Here is an 18,478-nt window from a genome sequence, read left to right as displayed (position 1 = left end):
CTGATATAATGATGCAAAGGAAGTTAAAGTTACTGACTCCCTTCTGTCTCAATCCCCTAATAAGAACTGTCTCATGGATCTGACTTTTTTTCTCCTGTAGTTTAATCAGTTCTTTATTTTTGCTGACATTTAATGAGAGGTCATTGTTGTGGCACTACTCAACCAGTTTTTTTAATCTCCCTCCTATTTGCTGATTCGTCACCATATTTGATTTGACCAACAACAGTAGTATCATCTGCAAACTTAAATATGGCATTGGAGCTGTGCTTGGCCACACAGTGTCCAGGTATAAAGTAAGTAAAGCAGGGGTCTAAACACATATTCTTGTGTTGCACCTGTGCTGATGTTGCCAAACTGTAGTAGCTGGGGTCTGCCAGTGAGGAATACAAGAATCCAGTTGCACACATGACTGTGTGGCTAGACATAGCTCAAATACCATCTATAAGTTTGCTGACAATACAACCATTGTTGGTAGAATCTCAGGTGGTGACGAGAGGGTGTACAGGAGTGAGATTTGCCAACTAAGTGGTGCCACAGCAACAACCTGGCACTCAACATCAGTAAGATGAAAGAGCTGATTGTGGACTTTAGGAAGGGTAAGATGAAGGAACACATACCAATCCTCATAGGGGGCTTAGAAATGGAGAGAGTGAGCAGTTTCAAGTTCCTGGGTGCCAAAATTTCTGAGGACCTAACCTAGTCCCAACGTATCGATGCAGTTGTAAAGATTGCAGGACAACAACTATACTTCATTAGGAGTTTGAAGAGTTCAACAAATACACTCAAAAACTTCTGTAGTTGTACCGTGGAGAGCATTCTAACAGGCTGCATCACTGTCTGGTATGGAGGGGCTACTGCACAGGACCGAAAGAAGCTGCAGAAGGTTGTAAATCTCGTCAGCTCCATTTTGGATACCAGCCTACAAAGTACTCAGGACATCTTCAGAGAGCGGTGTCTCAGAAAGGCACTGTCCATTATTAAGGACCTCCTGCACCCAGGGCATGCCCTTTTCTCACTGTTACCACCAGGTAGGAGGTACAGAAGTCTGAACGCACACACACTGCAATTCAGGGACAGCTTCTTCCCCTCTGCCATCCAATTCCTAAATGGACATTGAATCTTTGGACACTACATCACTTCTTTTAAATATACAGTATTTGTTTTTGCACATTTTGAAAAATCTATTCAATATACGTAATTGATTTACTTTTACTTTTATTTATTATTATATTTTTTCTTCTCTCTGCTAGATTATGTATTGCATTGAAGTGCTGCTGTTAAGTTAAAAAATTTCATGTCACATGCCAGTGATAATAAACCTGATTCTGAGGAAGTTATCAAGGTCTAACTCTTGGAGTTTGGTCATTAGTTTCGAGGGGATGATAGTGTTGAGTGCTGAGCTGCAGTCAATGCAGAGCATCCTGATGTTTGCATCTTCAGTGTCCAGATGTTCCAGAGCTGAGTGAAGGCCCAATGAAAAGGCGTCTGTTGTTGACCTGTTGTGCCAGTAGAAAAATTAGAGTGGATCCGGATCACTCCTTAGGCAGGAATTGATAGGCTTCACGACCAACCACTTGAATCGCTTCACCATAGTGTATGTAAGTGCTGCTAGACGATTAATATTGAGGCAGATTACCACATTCCTCCTAGGAACTAGTATGACTAAAGCATGCTTAAAGCAGTGGGTACTTCTGATCGCCAGAGCAAGAAGTTGAAGATGCTAGTTGATTAGCACAGGTCCTCTACTTGGGCAGGAACACCATCTGGGCCAGATGCTTTCCATGGGTTAACCACTCTGAAGGATGTTTGAACATCAGCCTCAAAGACTGATAACACATGGTCTTTGAGGGCTTTGGATGTTTGTGCTTCCATGTCTAAAGATTAAAGATTAGCTTTATTAAGGATGAGGTCTCAGGGTACTTGGAGGCAAATGATATAAGAGGCCACTGTCAGCATAGTTTCCTCAAAGGAAGATCTTGCCTGACAAATCTTTTAGAATTCTTTGAAGAAGTAACATTTTGGACAGTGTCTCCCATCCACTACACAATGTACTGGTTGGGTACAGGAGTACCTTCAGCCAGAGACTCATTCCACCGAGATGCAACACAGAGCATCATAGGAAGTTATTCCTGCCTGTGGCCATCAAAATTTACAACTCCTTCCTTAGAGCGTCAGACACCCTGAGCCAATAGGCTGGTCCTGGACTTATTTCCTGGCATAATTTACATATTACTATTTAATTAGTTATGGTTTTATTACTATTTAATTATTTATGGTGCAACTCTAACAAAAACCAATTTGCCTCGCTATCAATAAAGTATGACTCTGATTATGACTAAGCCCGATAGACAAAGGAGAATCGGTTGATTCTTGATTTTTGGATTTTCAGAAGGCCTTTGATAAGGTGCCCACATGAGGCTGCTTAACAAGCTGTGAGCCCATGGTATTGCAGGAATAGTAATAAAGTCAATTTGATTTCTAGTGTTATCACCTGGCCAGGTCCACAAGCGCCTTGGATGGTTTTTAAAGTAGGTATTCATAATGACCTGATTATTCGTCTTGCACCATTCTACCCTTTTCTCACCTCTTTCATTTCTTTCCCCAAGTCCAAATTTTCCTATGGTATTTCCATCAGCACCTTGTCCTACTTTAGCATTTAGATCTCCCAAAGATTTAGAAACTCAGTGACTCAATGCAAAACATATCCAGGTGCAGACTGTAATAGTGACCATAACTCAGTACCATGTCATGTAAAAGTAAAACTTGAAAAACTAAGGAAGCAAAAACCTGAACAATCCCTTGACTACTTGCAATTAATAAGAAGAAAAATTAAGACAAAAATTTACTATTGAAGTAAGGAATAGATTTCAAAGTCTAGAAATAGAACCTGTTGAAGATGATAACAATCATATAGAAATGAAGTTTAACTCTGTAAAGGATGCCTTGGTAGAATCAACAAAGTCAGTGATTCCTAAAAAAGAAAAAAGCACAAAGAATAAATGGATGACAGATGAAATCAAAAATCTAATGGAAAAAAGGAGATGGAAGAAGGCAAATCCTATAGAATATAAGTCCTTAGATAAAAAAGTTAAAAGCTTATGTCAAAAAGCCGAAGAAGGATGGTTAAACCAAGAATGTGAGCAAATAGAAAGAATCCTTATTACTGATCCAAAAAGGTTACATCAACAAATCAAGAATATCACTGATAAAAAGCTCCTCTGTTCTTCAGGTGGATGTTTGAAAGCAAAGGACGGTACCATTATCATGGAAAAAGATGAGATTATGAACAGATGGACTGAGTATATTCAGGAATTGTTTGAAGACAATCGAGGCGAAAAACCAGAAATTAAGAAAAACATTGAAAGTCCAAGTATTTTAAAATCTGAAGTTCGTAATGCAATAAATAAGATGAAGAAAGGAAAGGCAGCAGGTCCTGATGAATTAGTAATAGGACAAATTATTGCCCTTGAAGATTATGGAATTGAAAAACTTACTGATTTAATCAATGACGTTTATGAGACTGGAATAATACCAGAAGAGATGAAAAAATCAGTATTTATCACTCTTCCTAAGAAAGCTGGAGCAATAAAATGTGAATTACATAGGACCATAAGTTTAATGAGTCATATCACCAAGATACTTCTAAAAATTTTGATGACAGGAGCTAAAAGTAAGATACAAGCTGAAATAGGTAATGAACAATGTGGTTTTGTGAAAGATAAAGGTACAAGAAATGCAATATTGATGTTAAGGATACTATCAGAAAGAGCTATTCAAGTTCAAAAAGATTTTTTTGTTTTATCAACTACACAAAAGCATTTGATAAAGTGAAGCACAATAAGTTGTTTGAAATATTACAGAAAACTCTAGATCTAGATTCGAAAGACCTCCACCTAAGCAGAAATCTGTACTAGGAACAAACTGCCGCTGTAAGAATAGATGGAGAAGTGAGTCAGTTTATGAAAATCAAGAGAGGCGTTAGACAAGGGTGTGTATTCTCCCTGATTTAGTTAATGTGTACAATGAAACGATATTACAAAAAATAAGAGACATCTTGGGAGTCAAAGTTGGCGGTGAAAACATCAATAATTTCAGATATGCAGATGACACTGTCTTAATTGCAAGTATGGAGGAAGAACTACAGAACTTAATTGATATAGTTGTTGAAGGAGTGCAAAAATGGGTCTATCTATCAATTGCAAAAAGACAGAATGTATGGTGATATCCAAAAAGAAGGAGAATCCTATCTGCAGGCTGAGAATAAACGGGGAAGACATAAAACAGAACTTTTGCTACTTAGGAAGCTGGGTGACATCAGATGGCGGGTGCGACATGGACATCAAAAGAAGAATAGGGATGGCAAAAGACACCTTTACAAGAAAGAAGAGTATACTGACCAATACTAAACTAGGCATGACAACCCACCTCAGAGTACTGAAATGTTACGTTTATCCAATTATGTTATATGGCTCAGAATGTTGGATAATATCTAGTAACATGAGGAAATGAATTGTAGCAGCAGAGATGTGGTTTATGAGGAGGATGCAAAGAATATGGACGAAACAAATATCTAATGAGGATGTGATGAACAGAGCAAACACAAAAAGAGAAACAATGTATGAGATCATGAAAAGGCAAAGTAACTTCATTGGACATGTGATTAGGAAAGAGGAGTTAGAATGCATGGTAATTATGGGAAAGATTGAAGGGAAGGAAGCAAGAGGAAGACAAAGACAAATGATGATGGAGACAGCAGCCAGAGAACTGGAAATGAATACCAATGAATTGATCCACTTGACCCGAAACAGGAGTGTGTGGGCCATGGCAGTCAAAGCTCAAACTGGGCATGGCACCTGATGATGATGATTGCAGGAAAAATTCTAGCATGGATAAAGCAATGGCTGATTGGCAGGAAGCAAAGAGTGGGAATAAAGGGAGCCTTTTCAGACTGGCTGCTGGTGACTCGTAATGTTCCACAGGGGTCTGAGTTGGGACTGATTCTTTTTACGTTATCTGTTAATGATTTGGATGATGAAATTGGTAGCTTTGTTGTAAAGTTTCCTGATGATATGAAGATAAGTGGAAGGGCAGGTAGATTGGAAGAATGGGCAGAGAAGTGGCAAATGAAGTACAATGTTGGAAAGTGTATGGTTATGCACTTCGGCAGAAAAAATAAACGGGCAGACTATTATTTAAATGGGGAAAGAATTCAAAGTTCTGAGATGCAACAGGAGTTGAGAGTCCTCGTACAGGATTCCCTTAAAGTTAACCTCCAGGTTGAGTCGGTAGTGAAGAAGACGAATGCAATGTTGGCATTCATTTCTAGAGGAATAGAGTATAGGAGCAGGGATGTGATGTTGAGGCTCTATAAGGCGCTGGTGAGACCTCACTTGGAGTACTGTGGGCAGTTTTGGTCTCCTTATTTAAGAAAGGATGTGCTGACGTTGGGAGAGGGTACAGAGAAGATTCACTAGAATGATTCCGGGAATGAGAGGGTTAACATATGAGGAACGTTTGTCCGCTCTTGGACTGTATTCCTTGGAGTTTAGAAGAATGAGGGGAGACCTCATAGAAACATTTCGAATGTTAAAAGGCATGGACAGAGTGGATGTGGCAAAGTTGTTTCCCATGATGGAGGAGTCTAGTACGAGAGGGCATGACTTCAGGATTGAAGGGCGCCCTTTCAGAACAGAAATGCGAAGAAATTTTTTTAGCCAGAGGGTGGTGAATCTGTGGAATTTGTTGCCACGGGCAGCAGTCGAGGCCAAGTCATTGGGTGTATTTAAGGCAGAGATTGATAGGTATCTGAGTAGCCAGGGCATCAAAGGTTATGGTGAGAAGGTGGGGCAGTGGGACTAAATAGGATAAAATGGATCAGCTCATGATAAAATGGTGGAGCAGACTCGATGGACTGAATGGCCTACTTCTGCTCCTTTGTCTTATGGTCTTATGGATATAGAAGGACTTAGACAGATTAGGAGAATTGGCAAAAAAATGATAGCTGGAATACAGTGTCGGGAAGTGTAGGCTCATGCACTTTGGTAGAAACAATGAAAGGGTTGACAGTTTTCTAAATAGAGAAAAATTTTAAAAAATGAATGCAAAGGGGCTTGGGAGTACTTGTACAGATTTCCTAAAGGTTAATTTGCAGGTTGAGTCAATGGTGAGGAAGGCAAATGCAGTGTTAGTATTGATTCAAGAGGACTGGAATATAAAAGCAAGGATGTAATGTTAAGACTTTATAAAGTACTGGTGATGCCTCAGTTGCAATATTGTGAGCAGGTTTGGGCCCCTTAGAAAGGATGTGCTGAAACTGAAGAGGGTTCAAAGCAGGATGATGAAAATGATTCTAGGATTGAATGGCTTGTCATATAAAGAGTATCTGATTGCTCTGGGCCTGTATTCACTGGAATTCAGAAGAATGAGGAATGACCTCATTGAAACCTCATTATAACCTTGATAGAATGGATGTGGAGAGGATATTTCCAATGGTGTGAGAGTCTAAGATCAGAGGACACGGCCTCATAATAGAGGGTGTCCTTTTAGAACGGAGATGAGGAGGAATTTCTTTAGATAGGTGGTGGTGAATCTGGAATTCTTTGCCAATGGCAGCTATGGAGACCAAGTCTTTATGTATATTTAAGGCAGAGGCTGATTAATTCTTGATTGGTCAGGGTATGAAGGGATATGGAGAGAAGGCAAGAGATTGGGCCTGAGAGGAAAATTGGATCAGCCATTATGAAATGGCAGAGCAGATTTTGGGCCAAATGGCCTAATTCTGCTCCTCTATCTATGGTCTTATGGTCTCATCTGGGAAACCAACCTTGTTATTTATCTTGTTTGGTTTTGCTTTGTATGATAGGAGGTGATGACATTCAGGCTCTGCCATAGCTATCAAACATCTCTCTGCAATTCAAGTTTAGTCTTGAATTGCCACTTTGCATGTGAGATGGCTTTCTGGAGGGCATATTTGGACCCCTTGTAATTTTTTGGATTGCTAGTACGGAACACCACCGATCTAATTCACGGCAGGTTTTGAATCCCTTGGTTTTAAACTCAACCAGGGCTTGTAGATGGTGATATCTCTCCATGTATATCTTTATAAAAGCTTGACAATCGTGGCATATTCATTCAGGCCCTCTAAGCCCATGAACATGGTTCAGTCCACTGACTCAAAGGAGCCTAGTAGCTGCTCCATTGCCTCCAGTGACCTTTTTTGTGTTTTCTTCTAGTATCTTGCTCTTTATTCCCTGCCTATAAGCAGGTAGGAGGAAGACAGCCAGATGCTCAGATTTACTGAAATAAAGTCGAGGGATAGAGCAGTAGGCATTCTTGACGATAGTGTACCACTGCTCGACTGTGTTGTATCCTCTGGTGCTGCAGGTAATGCACTGATTGTAGTAGGGCAGAGTATTCTTCAAGCTAGCCTAATTGAAGTCCCCAGCAAGGATGTGAAAGGCACCAGAGTTAGCAGTTTCTTGTTTGTTAACCATGGCACTCAATTTATTGAGTGCTAATTTGATAGCTGCATTTGGCAGATTGAGGACGATGTGGGAGGGAAGCATAAGATTGATCTTGGAGAAGGTTAAAAGGTCAGCATAACATCACAGTGGAAGGACATGTACTATGCTGTATTGTTCAATGTTCTGTGTTCATGATCTGTGATCTAATTTTGTACCTCTCAGGATTCTTTTATTTTGCCTTGTTCTCTCATAACTTTTAATTTAATTTCAACTGCCTTCTAATCTTTCATAGGTCTTCCCTTCTGTTCCTTTTTCCTTTCTCTATATTTTATGACTTGCTTAAACCTGTTTCTAGATTTGGTTTTAAAACTGAAGTTACTAGAAACATTAATTCTGTTTGTCTCTCCACAGATGTAGCCTAACTCAGCATTTATAACCATATAACAATTACAGCACGGAAACAGGCCATCTCAGCCCTTCTAGTCCGTGCCGAACTCTTACTCTCACCTAGTCCCACTAACCTGCACTCAGCCCATAACTCTCCATTCCTTTCCTGTCCATATAGCTGTCCAATTTAACTTTAAATGACAACATCGAGCCTGCCTCAATCACTTCTGCTGGAAGCTCGTTCCACACAGCTACCACTCTCTGAGTAAAGAAGTTCCCCCTCATGTTACCCCTAAACTTTTGCCCTTTAACTCACAACTCATGTCCTCTTGTTTGAATCTCCCCCACTCTCAATGGAAAAAGCCTATCCACGTTGTTACGTACCCTGTAACTGGGTTGCCAAACCAGCAGAAATGGATCACTTAGTTGGAGTCTGGATTACTAGAACTAAGAAAGTTTTATTAAAGAAACAAGCAACACAGTACTCTAATCAAAAAGGATACTAAATGCAACAGTTCAGCAATGATAAACACACATGTACACAGAATTAAGATAACAAGATTAATCAAGCTCTATCGTTGTCTAGGGGTAAATGACCAGTTTCAAAGTGAAACAAAGTCCAATTCAATTTAGTTCAGTTCACAGTAATCGTTGCCATGGCGATGGACAGTGGGGCAGAGGAGAGAGAGCAAAACGAATGAATATTCAACACAGCTTCCACACAGACCTTCGCAGTCAGCTTTCGGGCGAGTCCTTTGTGATGTCATCTGAGGTCACCAACCGTGACCCCTCCGTTTCCAGATACGATCGTTTCCCTGCGCTGAACCTGGCACCCAGGCAAGGGTGGACACACACCAGGTTCCCGCCGATCGTGCCTTTCCACCCTGTGCGTCTATGGCTTGATCCCGCGATCAGCCGTCCAAAAGCTTCCCACCGACTTGTGAGAGGCGCACCACTTCCAGGGTCTCATTACCTCGGGTGTCGTGTGTGTCCTGCCTTAGCGAACCTGTCCCTTTTTATCCCGCTGCTGGGGTATCGCCTGTCCATCACTTCAAACAGTTCAGGGTTCAAAGGGGAAGCCGCTCTTGACAGCTCCCGCCTTCTGTTACTCTCTCTCCCCCGTCCCTTCATTACACATCTCCAAATGCTGCTCCATTGTTTTCCTTATCTCGCTCTCTCCTGAAGACAGGTGGCAGACCAACTGCTGATCACACAGGACAGCTAACATCTTAATCTATTGTGTATTCTTGTCACAACGTCAACTCTATCTATCCCCCTCATAATTTTAAATACCTCTATCAAGTCCCCCTTCAACCTTCTATGTTCCAAAGAATAAAGACCCAACTTGTTCAACCTTTCTCTGTAACTTAGGTGATGAAACCCAGGTAACATTCTAGTAAATCTTCTCTGTACTCTCTCTATTTTTACGTACCCCGTAACTGGTTTGCCAAACCAGCAGAAATGGACCACTAGTTGGAGTCTGGATTACTGGAAACTAATAAAGTTTTATTAAAGAAATAAGTAACACAGTACTCTAATCGTAAGGATATAAATGCAACAGGTTAGCAATGATAAAACACACATGTACACGGAACTAGGGTAATAGGAATCAACCAAGCTCTATCGCAGTCTAGGGGTAAAATGATCAGTCTTAAGTGACGCAGAGTTGAGTTCAGCTTAGTGCAGTTTGCAGTAATTGCTGTTGTGCCGTTGGGGGGAGAGAGAGAGAGAGAGAAATGCAAGTTTTGATTCAAGGAGACCTTTGATGTTCTTCGCAGTTGGCTTTCGGGCGGACTCTGTTATGTCTTCTATCCCGCTGTGGTCACCGACTGTGACCCCTCAGTTCCGGATACGACGGTTCTTCCGTGGTGAACCCGGCACCCAGGCAAGGGCGGACACACGCACCAGGTTCCCGCTGATCATACCTTTTCACCCTGTGAGTCTATGGTCGGTTCCCTCGAACCAGACCTCCAAACTCCCACCAACTTGTGGGGGCACACCGCTCTTCCACCTCCAAACTCCCACCAACTTGTGGGGGCACACCGCTCTTCCAGAGTCTCGTTATCTCGTGATCTCGTGGTGTGAGTCGTGCCTTAGCGAACCTGTTCTTTTTATCCCCCTGCTAGGGTATCGCCTGTCCATCAAACTTCAAACAGTTCAGGTTCAAAGCAAACGGTCTGTCAATATCTGAATTATATTTCTTTCTCGTTAATCTCTCTCTTCTCTCTTATTAGCATTTTGAATGTTTCTCCATTGTCTCCCTTATCTCTCTCTCATTAGCATCAATCTTCTGATAACTTGGTTTGTCATCATACTATTTTGTTGACAACTTTCCTATAATTCGGTGACCAAAACTGTACACAGTACTCCAAATTTGGCCTCACCGATGCCTTGTACAATTTCAACATTACATCCCAACTCCTATACTCAATGCTCTGATTTATAAAGGCCAGCAGACCAAAAGCTTTCTTCACCACCCTATGCACATGAGATTCCACCTTCAGGGAACTATGCACATTGTTCCTAGATCCCTCTGTTCTACTGCATTCTTCAATGTCCTACCATTTACCATGTATGTCCTATTTTGATTAGTCCTACCAAAATGTAGCACCTCACATTTATCAGCATTAAACTCCATCTGCCATCTTTCAGCCCACTCTTCTAACTGGCCTATAACTCTCTGCAAGCTTTGAAAACCTACTTCATTATCCACAACTCCACCTATTTTAGTATCATTTGCATACTTACTCATCCAATTTACCACCCCATCATCCAGATCATTAATGTATATGACAAATAACACTGGATCCAGTACAGATCCCTGAGGCACACCACGAGTCACCAGCCTCCAATCAGACAAACAGTTATCCACCACCACTCTCTGGTGTCTCCCATCTAGCCATTGCTGAATCCATTTTACTACTTCAGTATTAATACCTAATGATTGAACCTTTCCGTGTGGGACCTTGTCAAAGGCCTTACTGAAGTCCATATAGACAACATCCACCACTTTACCCTCGTCAACTTCCCCAGTAACCTCTTCAAAAAATTCAATAAGATTTGTCAAACATGCCCTTCCATGCACAAATCCATGTCGACTGTTCCTAATCAGACCCTGTCTATCCAGATAATTATATATACCATCTCTAAGAATATTTTCCATCAATTTACCCACCACTGACGTCAAACTCACAGGCCGATAATTGCTAGGTTTAGTCTTAGAACCCTTTTTAAATAATGGAACAACATGAGCAATACGCCAATCCTCTGGCTCCATCCCCGTTTCTAATGACATTTGAAATATTTCTGTCAGAGCCCCTGCTATTTCCACACTAACTTCCCTCAAAGTCCTAGGCAACCTCCTGTCGGGACCCAGAGACTTATCGACCTTTATATTCCTTAAAAGCTCCAGTACTTCCCCTTTTTTAATCATCATAGTTTCCGTAACTTCCCTACCTGTTTCCCTTATCTCACACAATTCAATATCCTTCTCCTTATTGAATACCGAAGAAAAGAAATTGTTCAGAATCTCCCCCATTTCTTTTGGCTCCACACATAGCTGTCCACTCTGATTCTCTAAGGGACTAGTTTTATCCCTCACTATCCTTTTGCTATTAATATAACAGTAGAAACCCTTGGGATTTATTTTCGCCTTACTTGCCAAAGCAACCTCATAGCTTCTTTTAGCTTTTCTAATTTCTTTAAGATTCTTTTTACATTCTTTGTATTCCTCGAGCACCTCATTTACTCCGTGCTGCCTATATTTATTGTAGATATCTCTCTTTTTCTGAACCAAGTTTCCAATATTCCTTGAAAACCATGGCTCTCTCAAACTTTTAACCTTTCCTTTCAACCTAACAGGAACATAAAGATTCTGTACTCTCAAAATTTCACCTTTAAATGTCCTCCATTTCTCTATTACATTCTTCCCATAAAACAAATTGTCCCAATCCACTCCTTCTAAATCCTTTTGCATCTCTTCAAAGTTAGCCTTTCTCCAATCAAAAATCTCAACCCTGGGTCCAGACCTATCCTTCTCCATAATTATATTGAAACTAATAGCATTGTGGTAACTGGACCTGAAGTGCTCTCCAACACAAACCTCTGTCACCTGACCTATCTCATTCCCTAACAGGAGATCCAACACTGCCCCTTCTCTAGTTGGTACCTCTATATGTTGCTGCAAAAAACTATCCTGCGCGGTACTCTCTGGTGTTACTGCCTTTATTTGGATAGTTCATTGTTTAAGTTATTGACACAAGACTTCATGATTGAAAATGGGTGGCTCGTCAGGTCAAAGGTCCTGTTCCTATTAGCTATGTTCATTTAAGCAAAAGTTGAAATTTGAAATAATGTAACTGTAGTGGCATGCCCAGATGTGAATGTTAATGACTTTTCATTTTTATTAACCAGGAAACTCTGAGCCATTGATCCTTGAGCCAAAGCAGAATTCCGCACAAGCAGAGACATCAGGAACTAGGAAGAGGAAGGCCAGTGTTATCTGTTCATTTCAAGCAAAAAGAGCACGTCTCAACAAAATCACAGGTTGGAATTTAGTTGAAAAGTCGTAATCATGTTGGCACAAGCATATCTTTGATGAATCCTCTAGCTTAGAGAATCACACAGGCAGATGGGATATGCCCCAGGCAATAAGAGAGACAAGAGATGAAATTGCTGAGGCCTTGACCAATATCTTTTACACAGACAAGGTTCCAGAGAACTGATGAGTAGTTTAAGATTGTTTGATTATTTAAGAAGGGAGATAGGGATAATCCTGGAAGCTATGTCAATGCAGTGTACAATGAGTTTCATGTCAGTTGTAGGGAAGTTATTGGAGAGACAGTCAGCATGGCTTTTTATGGGGCAAGTTGTGTCTTACTAACCTGCATGAGAGTTTTGAGGAGTTGATGAAACCTTTCTAAGCTAAAGTGATTTCAGTGTCAGGACAACCCATGACTGTGGCAGGCAAAATTTCTTGACCACCTTAAAGATTCTGATAAGTTACAAAGAAGTTCACCGGGGGCTTCTGGTTTGTTATGCTTTTTTTCCTTCATGGAGACAAGCACATTTGTATGCAGAACACCAGATACCTTTCCTTTAATTCACAATGGTATATTATGGAGGGGGTGGTGGTAGAAGATGCGTGCAATAGTGATAGAGAATTACATAGGAGATGACAGGAAATTCCGTGGATGTTGCCTTCCAGGTGATAGGGTCTCTGATCGGGTCCACAGCATTCTAATGGGGAAGGAGGAATATCCAGAAGTCGTGGTATATACTGGTACTAACGGCATATGTAGGAAAATGAAGGAAAATATGTAGGTCCTGAAGAGAGAATATAGGGAACTAAATGGAAAGCTGAAAAGCAGGATCTCAAAAGATCTCTGGATTGCTACATGTGCCACATGCCATTGAGGTTGAGAATAGGATGATTTGGCAGATGACTGCATTGCTAAGGAATAGGGGCAGGGGTTAGGGTATCAGATGTTTGCATCATTGGGAGTTCTTCCGAGGAAAGTATGACATTTACAAAGGACAGGTTACACTGGAACTCAAGAGGAACCAAGATTTTTCAGAGCAGTTCAGGGGGCGGGGGGGGGCGGGTGTTAAACTAATTTGGCAGGAGGATGGGAACCAGAGTGACAGAGCAGAGGATAGGGCAGTTGGTATACAAGTTGATGCAGTGTGTGATGAAATTGTGAGGAAGGATAGGCAGATAAGAGTCAGTGGGATGGGTTGAAGTGTTTTTTTTAAATTGTAGGTTCAACAGGTTGATACAAAGAGCACAAAGTAAAGGGGACGGTGCAGGAGAGGTTGCAAAATTCTCCAGAGTAAATAAAAAGACAAAATTTAGAAAAGGGATAATAATTTAACTTCTGGTAACATGGAGACAAAATACACAAGGATGATGAAACATAAGGGTGTTGTATTTGAATGCATGTAGTAATTGGCAGGCCTGATGATGTGGGCATTACTGTGGTGTGGCTGAAAGATGATCATGTTGCTCAACATCCAAGGATACACAAGGTATTGAAAGAACAGGCAGATATGCAAAGTGGGTAGGCTGGTTCTGTTTTGGGGAAAAAATAAATCAAATCCTTAGAAAGAGGTGACCTAGGATCGGAAGATGTAGAATCCTTGTGAGTAGAGTTAAGAAAGAGCAAGGGTAAAAAGATACTAGTGGGAGTTAGATACGGGCATCTGAACAGTAGCTGGGATGTGAGGTATGAATTACAACAGGAGATTGAAAATTGCCTGTAAAAAGGGCAATGTTGTGATAGTCATGGGGGAATTTCAATATGTAGGTAGGTTGGAGAAAATCAATCTGAAGAGAAGGAATTTATAGAACATAAAGATGGCTTTTTAGATCAACTTATGGTTGAACCCATTCAGGAAGAGGTAATTCTGGATTGGGTGTTATGTGATGAACCAAATTTGCATAGGGAGGTTAAGGTAAAAGGATCCTTTAGAGGCAGTGATCATAATATGTTAGAATTCACCCTGCATTTTGAGTGTGACAAAATAAAATTGTATCAGTATTACAGTGGAGTAAAAGGAATTACAGAGGCTTGAGAGATGAGCTGGCCAAAGTTGATTTGAAGGGGGCACTAGCAGGGATGACGGTAGAGCAGCAAAAGCTGGAGTTTCTGGAAGCAGTTTGGAAGGTGCAGGATAGTTACGTCCAAAGAAGTAGTATTCTGAAGGAAGAATGAGGCAACCATGGCTGGGAAGGGAAGTCAAAGACAGCATAAATGGAAAAGAGAGGGCAAAAATTAGTGGGAAGCTACAGGATTGGGAAGGTTTTAAAAATGTACAGAAGACAACTAAAAATTGCTATAACAATGAAGGTAAGCTATCCAATAACACAAAAGAGGATACCAAAAGTTGTTTCAGATACATAAAGAGTAAAAGAAAGGCGGAAGTGGATTTCAGATTGCTTTAATGGGACACTGGAGAGGTAGTAATGGGGAACAAAGAAATGGCGGATGAACTTAAGAATTTTGCATCAGTCTTCACTGTGAAAAATGCTTACAATATAACGGAAATTTGAGTGTGTCGGAAGAGAAGTGAGTCTAGTTGCCATTACTAAGGAGAAGGTGCTGAAAGGTCTGAAGATTGCAAAGTCACCTGAACCAGATGACTGCACCCCAGACTTCTGAACAAGGTCTTTTCAGAAATTGTGGAAGCATTAGCAATTATGTTTTAGTAATCATTTAGTAGTTTCAAGAATCACTATATTCTCAAATGGTTCCACAGGATAGATAAACTGCAAATGTCACTCTACTCTTTAAGAAGGGAGGGAGGCAAAAGCAAGAAATTATAGGCCAGTTAGCCAAAGTTTCGTGGATGGCAAAATGTTGGAGTCCATTAATAAGGATGAGGTTCAGAGTATTTAAAGTCTCATAATAAAACAGGCCGAAGTCAGCGTGGTTTCCTTAGGGGGAAATCTTGCTTTGTCAAATCTGCTGGAATACTTTGAGGAAAACACAGGCAGGATAGACAAAGGAGAACCAGTGGATGTGGTTTACTTGGATTTTCAGAAGGCCTTTGATAAGGTGCTGCACATGAGGCTGCCTCAGAATAAAAGGATGTCCATTTAGAGTAAGTGAGGAGGAATTTCTTTAGGGCCAATTCATTGAGTATATTTAAAGCGGATGTTGACTGGTTCTTGATTAATATGGGTGTCAAATATTAGGAGAAGGCAGGAGAATGTGGTTGAGGGATTATAAGTCAACCATGATGATGGAATGGCAGTGTAGACTCAATGGCTGGATGGCCTAATTCTGCTTCTATATCTTATAGTCTAATAAGTTTTTATTTGTGTTGATCATTCTGATCAAATGTATTTGAATTCCCACTCCCCAGTTGGTATTCCTTTGTACATTTTTACTATTCTACCTTAATGTTTGCCTTATCATATGATAAATAATCTCCCTCTCATATGACAAACATCTTGCAGGCTGCCTGTTGCATTCTCTTATAATTTTAAAATATTTAGATATACATTTTTATTCTGTTTTCTTTTCGCTTAATTTTTTGACCAGAGACCGACACTTAACCGTTTGGCTTCTGTTATTCATTTCTGCAGTTGGAGATTAAATTAAATAGATTCGGAAGTGGCTGCAGTTGCTGCAAACTGGAAGTAGAAACAAACTGCTGGAGGAGCTCGGCAGGGAAGGCAGATCTGCAGACGGAAATGGACTTCGACAGTCCTTTATCCTCCACAGATGTTGCCTGACCTGTTGATTCCTCCAGCAGTTTAATATGTTAAAGATTGATTTAATTATGTGACCCGGCCATAGCTCACTTTGTACATTCAAAAGAGTTTAATTAATTTTTGAATGTTTAAAGTATTGTGATATATTGGATTAGTATAGTGAAGTGGTGAGGTAAAAGATTGCCCATGAACATTGAATGGCACAGTGATCTGAGGGAACAAGTTGATAACTCTGAAATTCTTATCTGAATATAGAATTAAACAGGAGCTGCAAGTATGCCATACAGATTACTTGAAAATCCACGAAAACATTGGAATTAAAATTATATTAATCAGAATTATGAGGAATGTTTGTATAGATTACAGTAGCTTGACCTGTTGGTCAGTGTCATATATTTTGAGCAACCTGGGATGTAGACCATGGCGTACAAATTTTGTGAATCACAGTTATGTTCGTAGCCATGTATTCTTTGCCTTATTTTGAAGCAGCAGCGTGCTTTTTGTGTGGAAATTCCAAAATCACAGTCCTAATAAAAGATAATCATTAATAAATGTATCAGATAATTCAGGATAAACTTCTTAACCCACATTATTGCCTTCTCCACTGTCAGTGTAGTTAAGGAACATAGTGCAAGCAGCAAAAAAATAGAAAAGCACATGAAGGAAATTGGGTGGAATATGATGCTATTTTGAAGGAAATGGTGTTATGACATGTTGAACACAAATAGGAGCATACTTTGGACTGTAAGGATAACTTTTGCTTTGCAAATTCTGTGTAATTTACAGAAACTGGGTTGTTCTCTATCCAGAATTCTAAGTAAAATGTGAACAATTAGAAATAATTTATTAAAAAGTTAAAGACTCATTGCAAATTTGGTGAATCTACTATCTTACACAATTCATAAAAACTTTTAATTATACACAATTATGATTTTGTTATCAAAAAAAGTCTTAAATTTTGTCACTTGCTGTGAACTGTAGGTCTGTATTATTTGTTAGTGAATTTCTTTTATTTTAATTTTTATTCCAGTAATAGTTTATTCTTTACTGCTGTCTACAATAAAAGTGTTGCAGTTGATAAAACTAGCTTTTTGAGACATTTTCCACATCCAACAACATTAGAAAACTGAACTGCTGAATAAATATTTGCTGTCATTTGAAGGGTTTGTTTTTAATGAGATAATACTAGATTCCTTTGTATTTCTAAGTGGATATTGAGCGAGAATCTAACGGGCAAAGCCCTTATATTCTAGCATTCACCAGCGGTCACTTGAGATGAGAAACTTTCTTGCACTGTCATATTTGTTCACTTCTAGCAGTGACATTGTTTGGTAAATTATCTATTCTGTAGGCCTATTAGCGTCAAAAGCTGTGAGTGGTGATGGTTCTGAATTACTAGAAGATAGGATTGGAAGCCACCCTGTGCCTGATCAGGTATGAAATTGTTTCTATATCTACTTTAGATAGGTGCAGGGATATTGAGGTAGGAATGAGATCATGATGCAAAACTTAAGTTTTAAAAGCCCTCAGATTTTTGAGTAACTAGCAATAAATGCTTGATACTTTAAATATCTACTGCTGTAAGTTTTTTTCATTCATTGAACAGACAATACATCAATTTATTTCAGTTGCTTGATTTATATCATGCCTTGAAAGTGAACTTAAGCACTGAAATGACAATATAATTCTCTGTGATTGTTCTGTCATTCAGTGAGATGATGACCAGTCTGCAACCTAACATTATGTGTCTGCCTCTCTTCCAGATTTCTTCATGCAGTTGATTAACAAAAATTCTCATTTGATTTTAATATTAGATTGTTGAAGTATCGTACAAGCTATGTTCAGTTTTAGATGAAATACTATCTTCATCTTCAGTACAAAAATTTCTTAATTTGATTCTGTGGGGGAGAGGGGGTGGGGGAGCTAGCACGGCAGAAGGCACATGCATTTTGTTTAATTTATGGCAAAAGGATATGCTTTTATGCACTTTTATTGCCTCAGCATTTTACAGCTCATGGAGTCTTTCCTCAGTCTGAATTTTCCTCAAAGTTTTTTTCTTAATTCCTTTCTGTTCCTTCCAAGGAATAATTTAAATCTATCTCCTGAAATTATCGATCCCTTTGTTTCTCATAATTTAACACATCTAATTAAAGCAAAGCAAGTAACCTCCTTGATAACCGTGCCTTAGTACTGTTTTCACATCTTTACTGGAAAGTGGTGACCAGAACTGTGCACGTTATGGTAGCTATAGCACAACTGATGCTTTATATAATTGTAGTGTGTGCTTCCTGGTTATAAAAACAAATAACCCTGATGCCTTTTTAATGTTCTTATATATCTGTACTCCTGCTTTCTTAAGATCTGAGGAGTACACACTCAGTTTCTTTACATAGTTTTTTATGCTCCCTTT

At 39.8% G+C, this 18,478-nt stretch overlaps 1 protein-coding gene across 3 annotated transcripts in view; it reads left to right on the top strand.

Annotated features, from left to right (window-relative positions):
- The window catches only part of phf20l1 (PHD finger protein 20 like 1), a 122,480-nt gene that overhangs the window by 46,847 nt on the left and 57,155 nt on the right, over positions 1-18,478 (top strand). For all 3 annotated transcript variants that reach the window (XM_072259743.1, XM_072259738.1, XM_072259748.1), the window contains exons 8-9: positions 12,264-12,395; positions 17,420-17,502. In XM_072259743.1, the coding sequence (XP_072115844.1) occupies positions 12,264-12,395; positions 17,420-17,502 (215 nt within the window). The remainder of the gene's footprint in view (positions 1-12,263; positions 12,396-17,419; positions 17,503-18,478) is intronic.

This window comes from Mobula birostris, chromosome 1 (genome assembly GCF_030028105.1).
Source record: "Mobula birostris isolate sMobBir1 chromosome 1, sMobBir1.hap1, whole genome shotgun sequence".
NCBI classification, from domain to species: Eukaryota; Metazoa; Chordata; class Chondrichthyes; order Myliobatiformes; family Myliobatidae; genus Mobula; species Mobula birostris.
The sequence above is the reverse complement of the archived record's forward strand: the minus strand, read 5'-3'. Positions and strand labels throughout refer to the sequence as shown.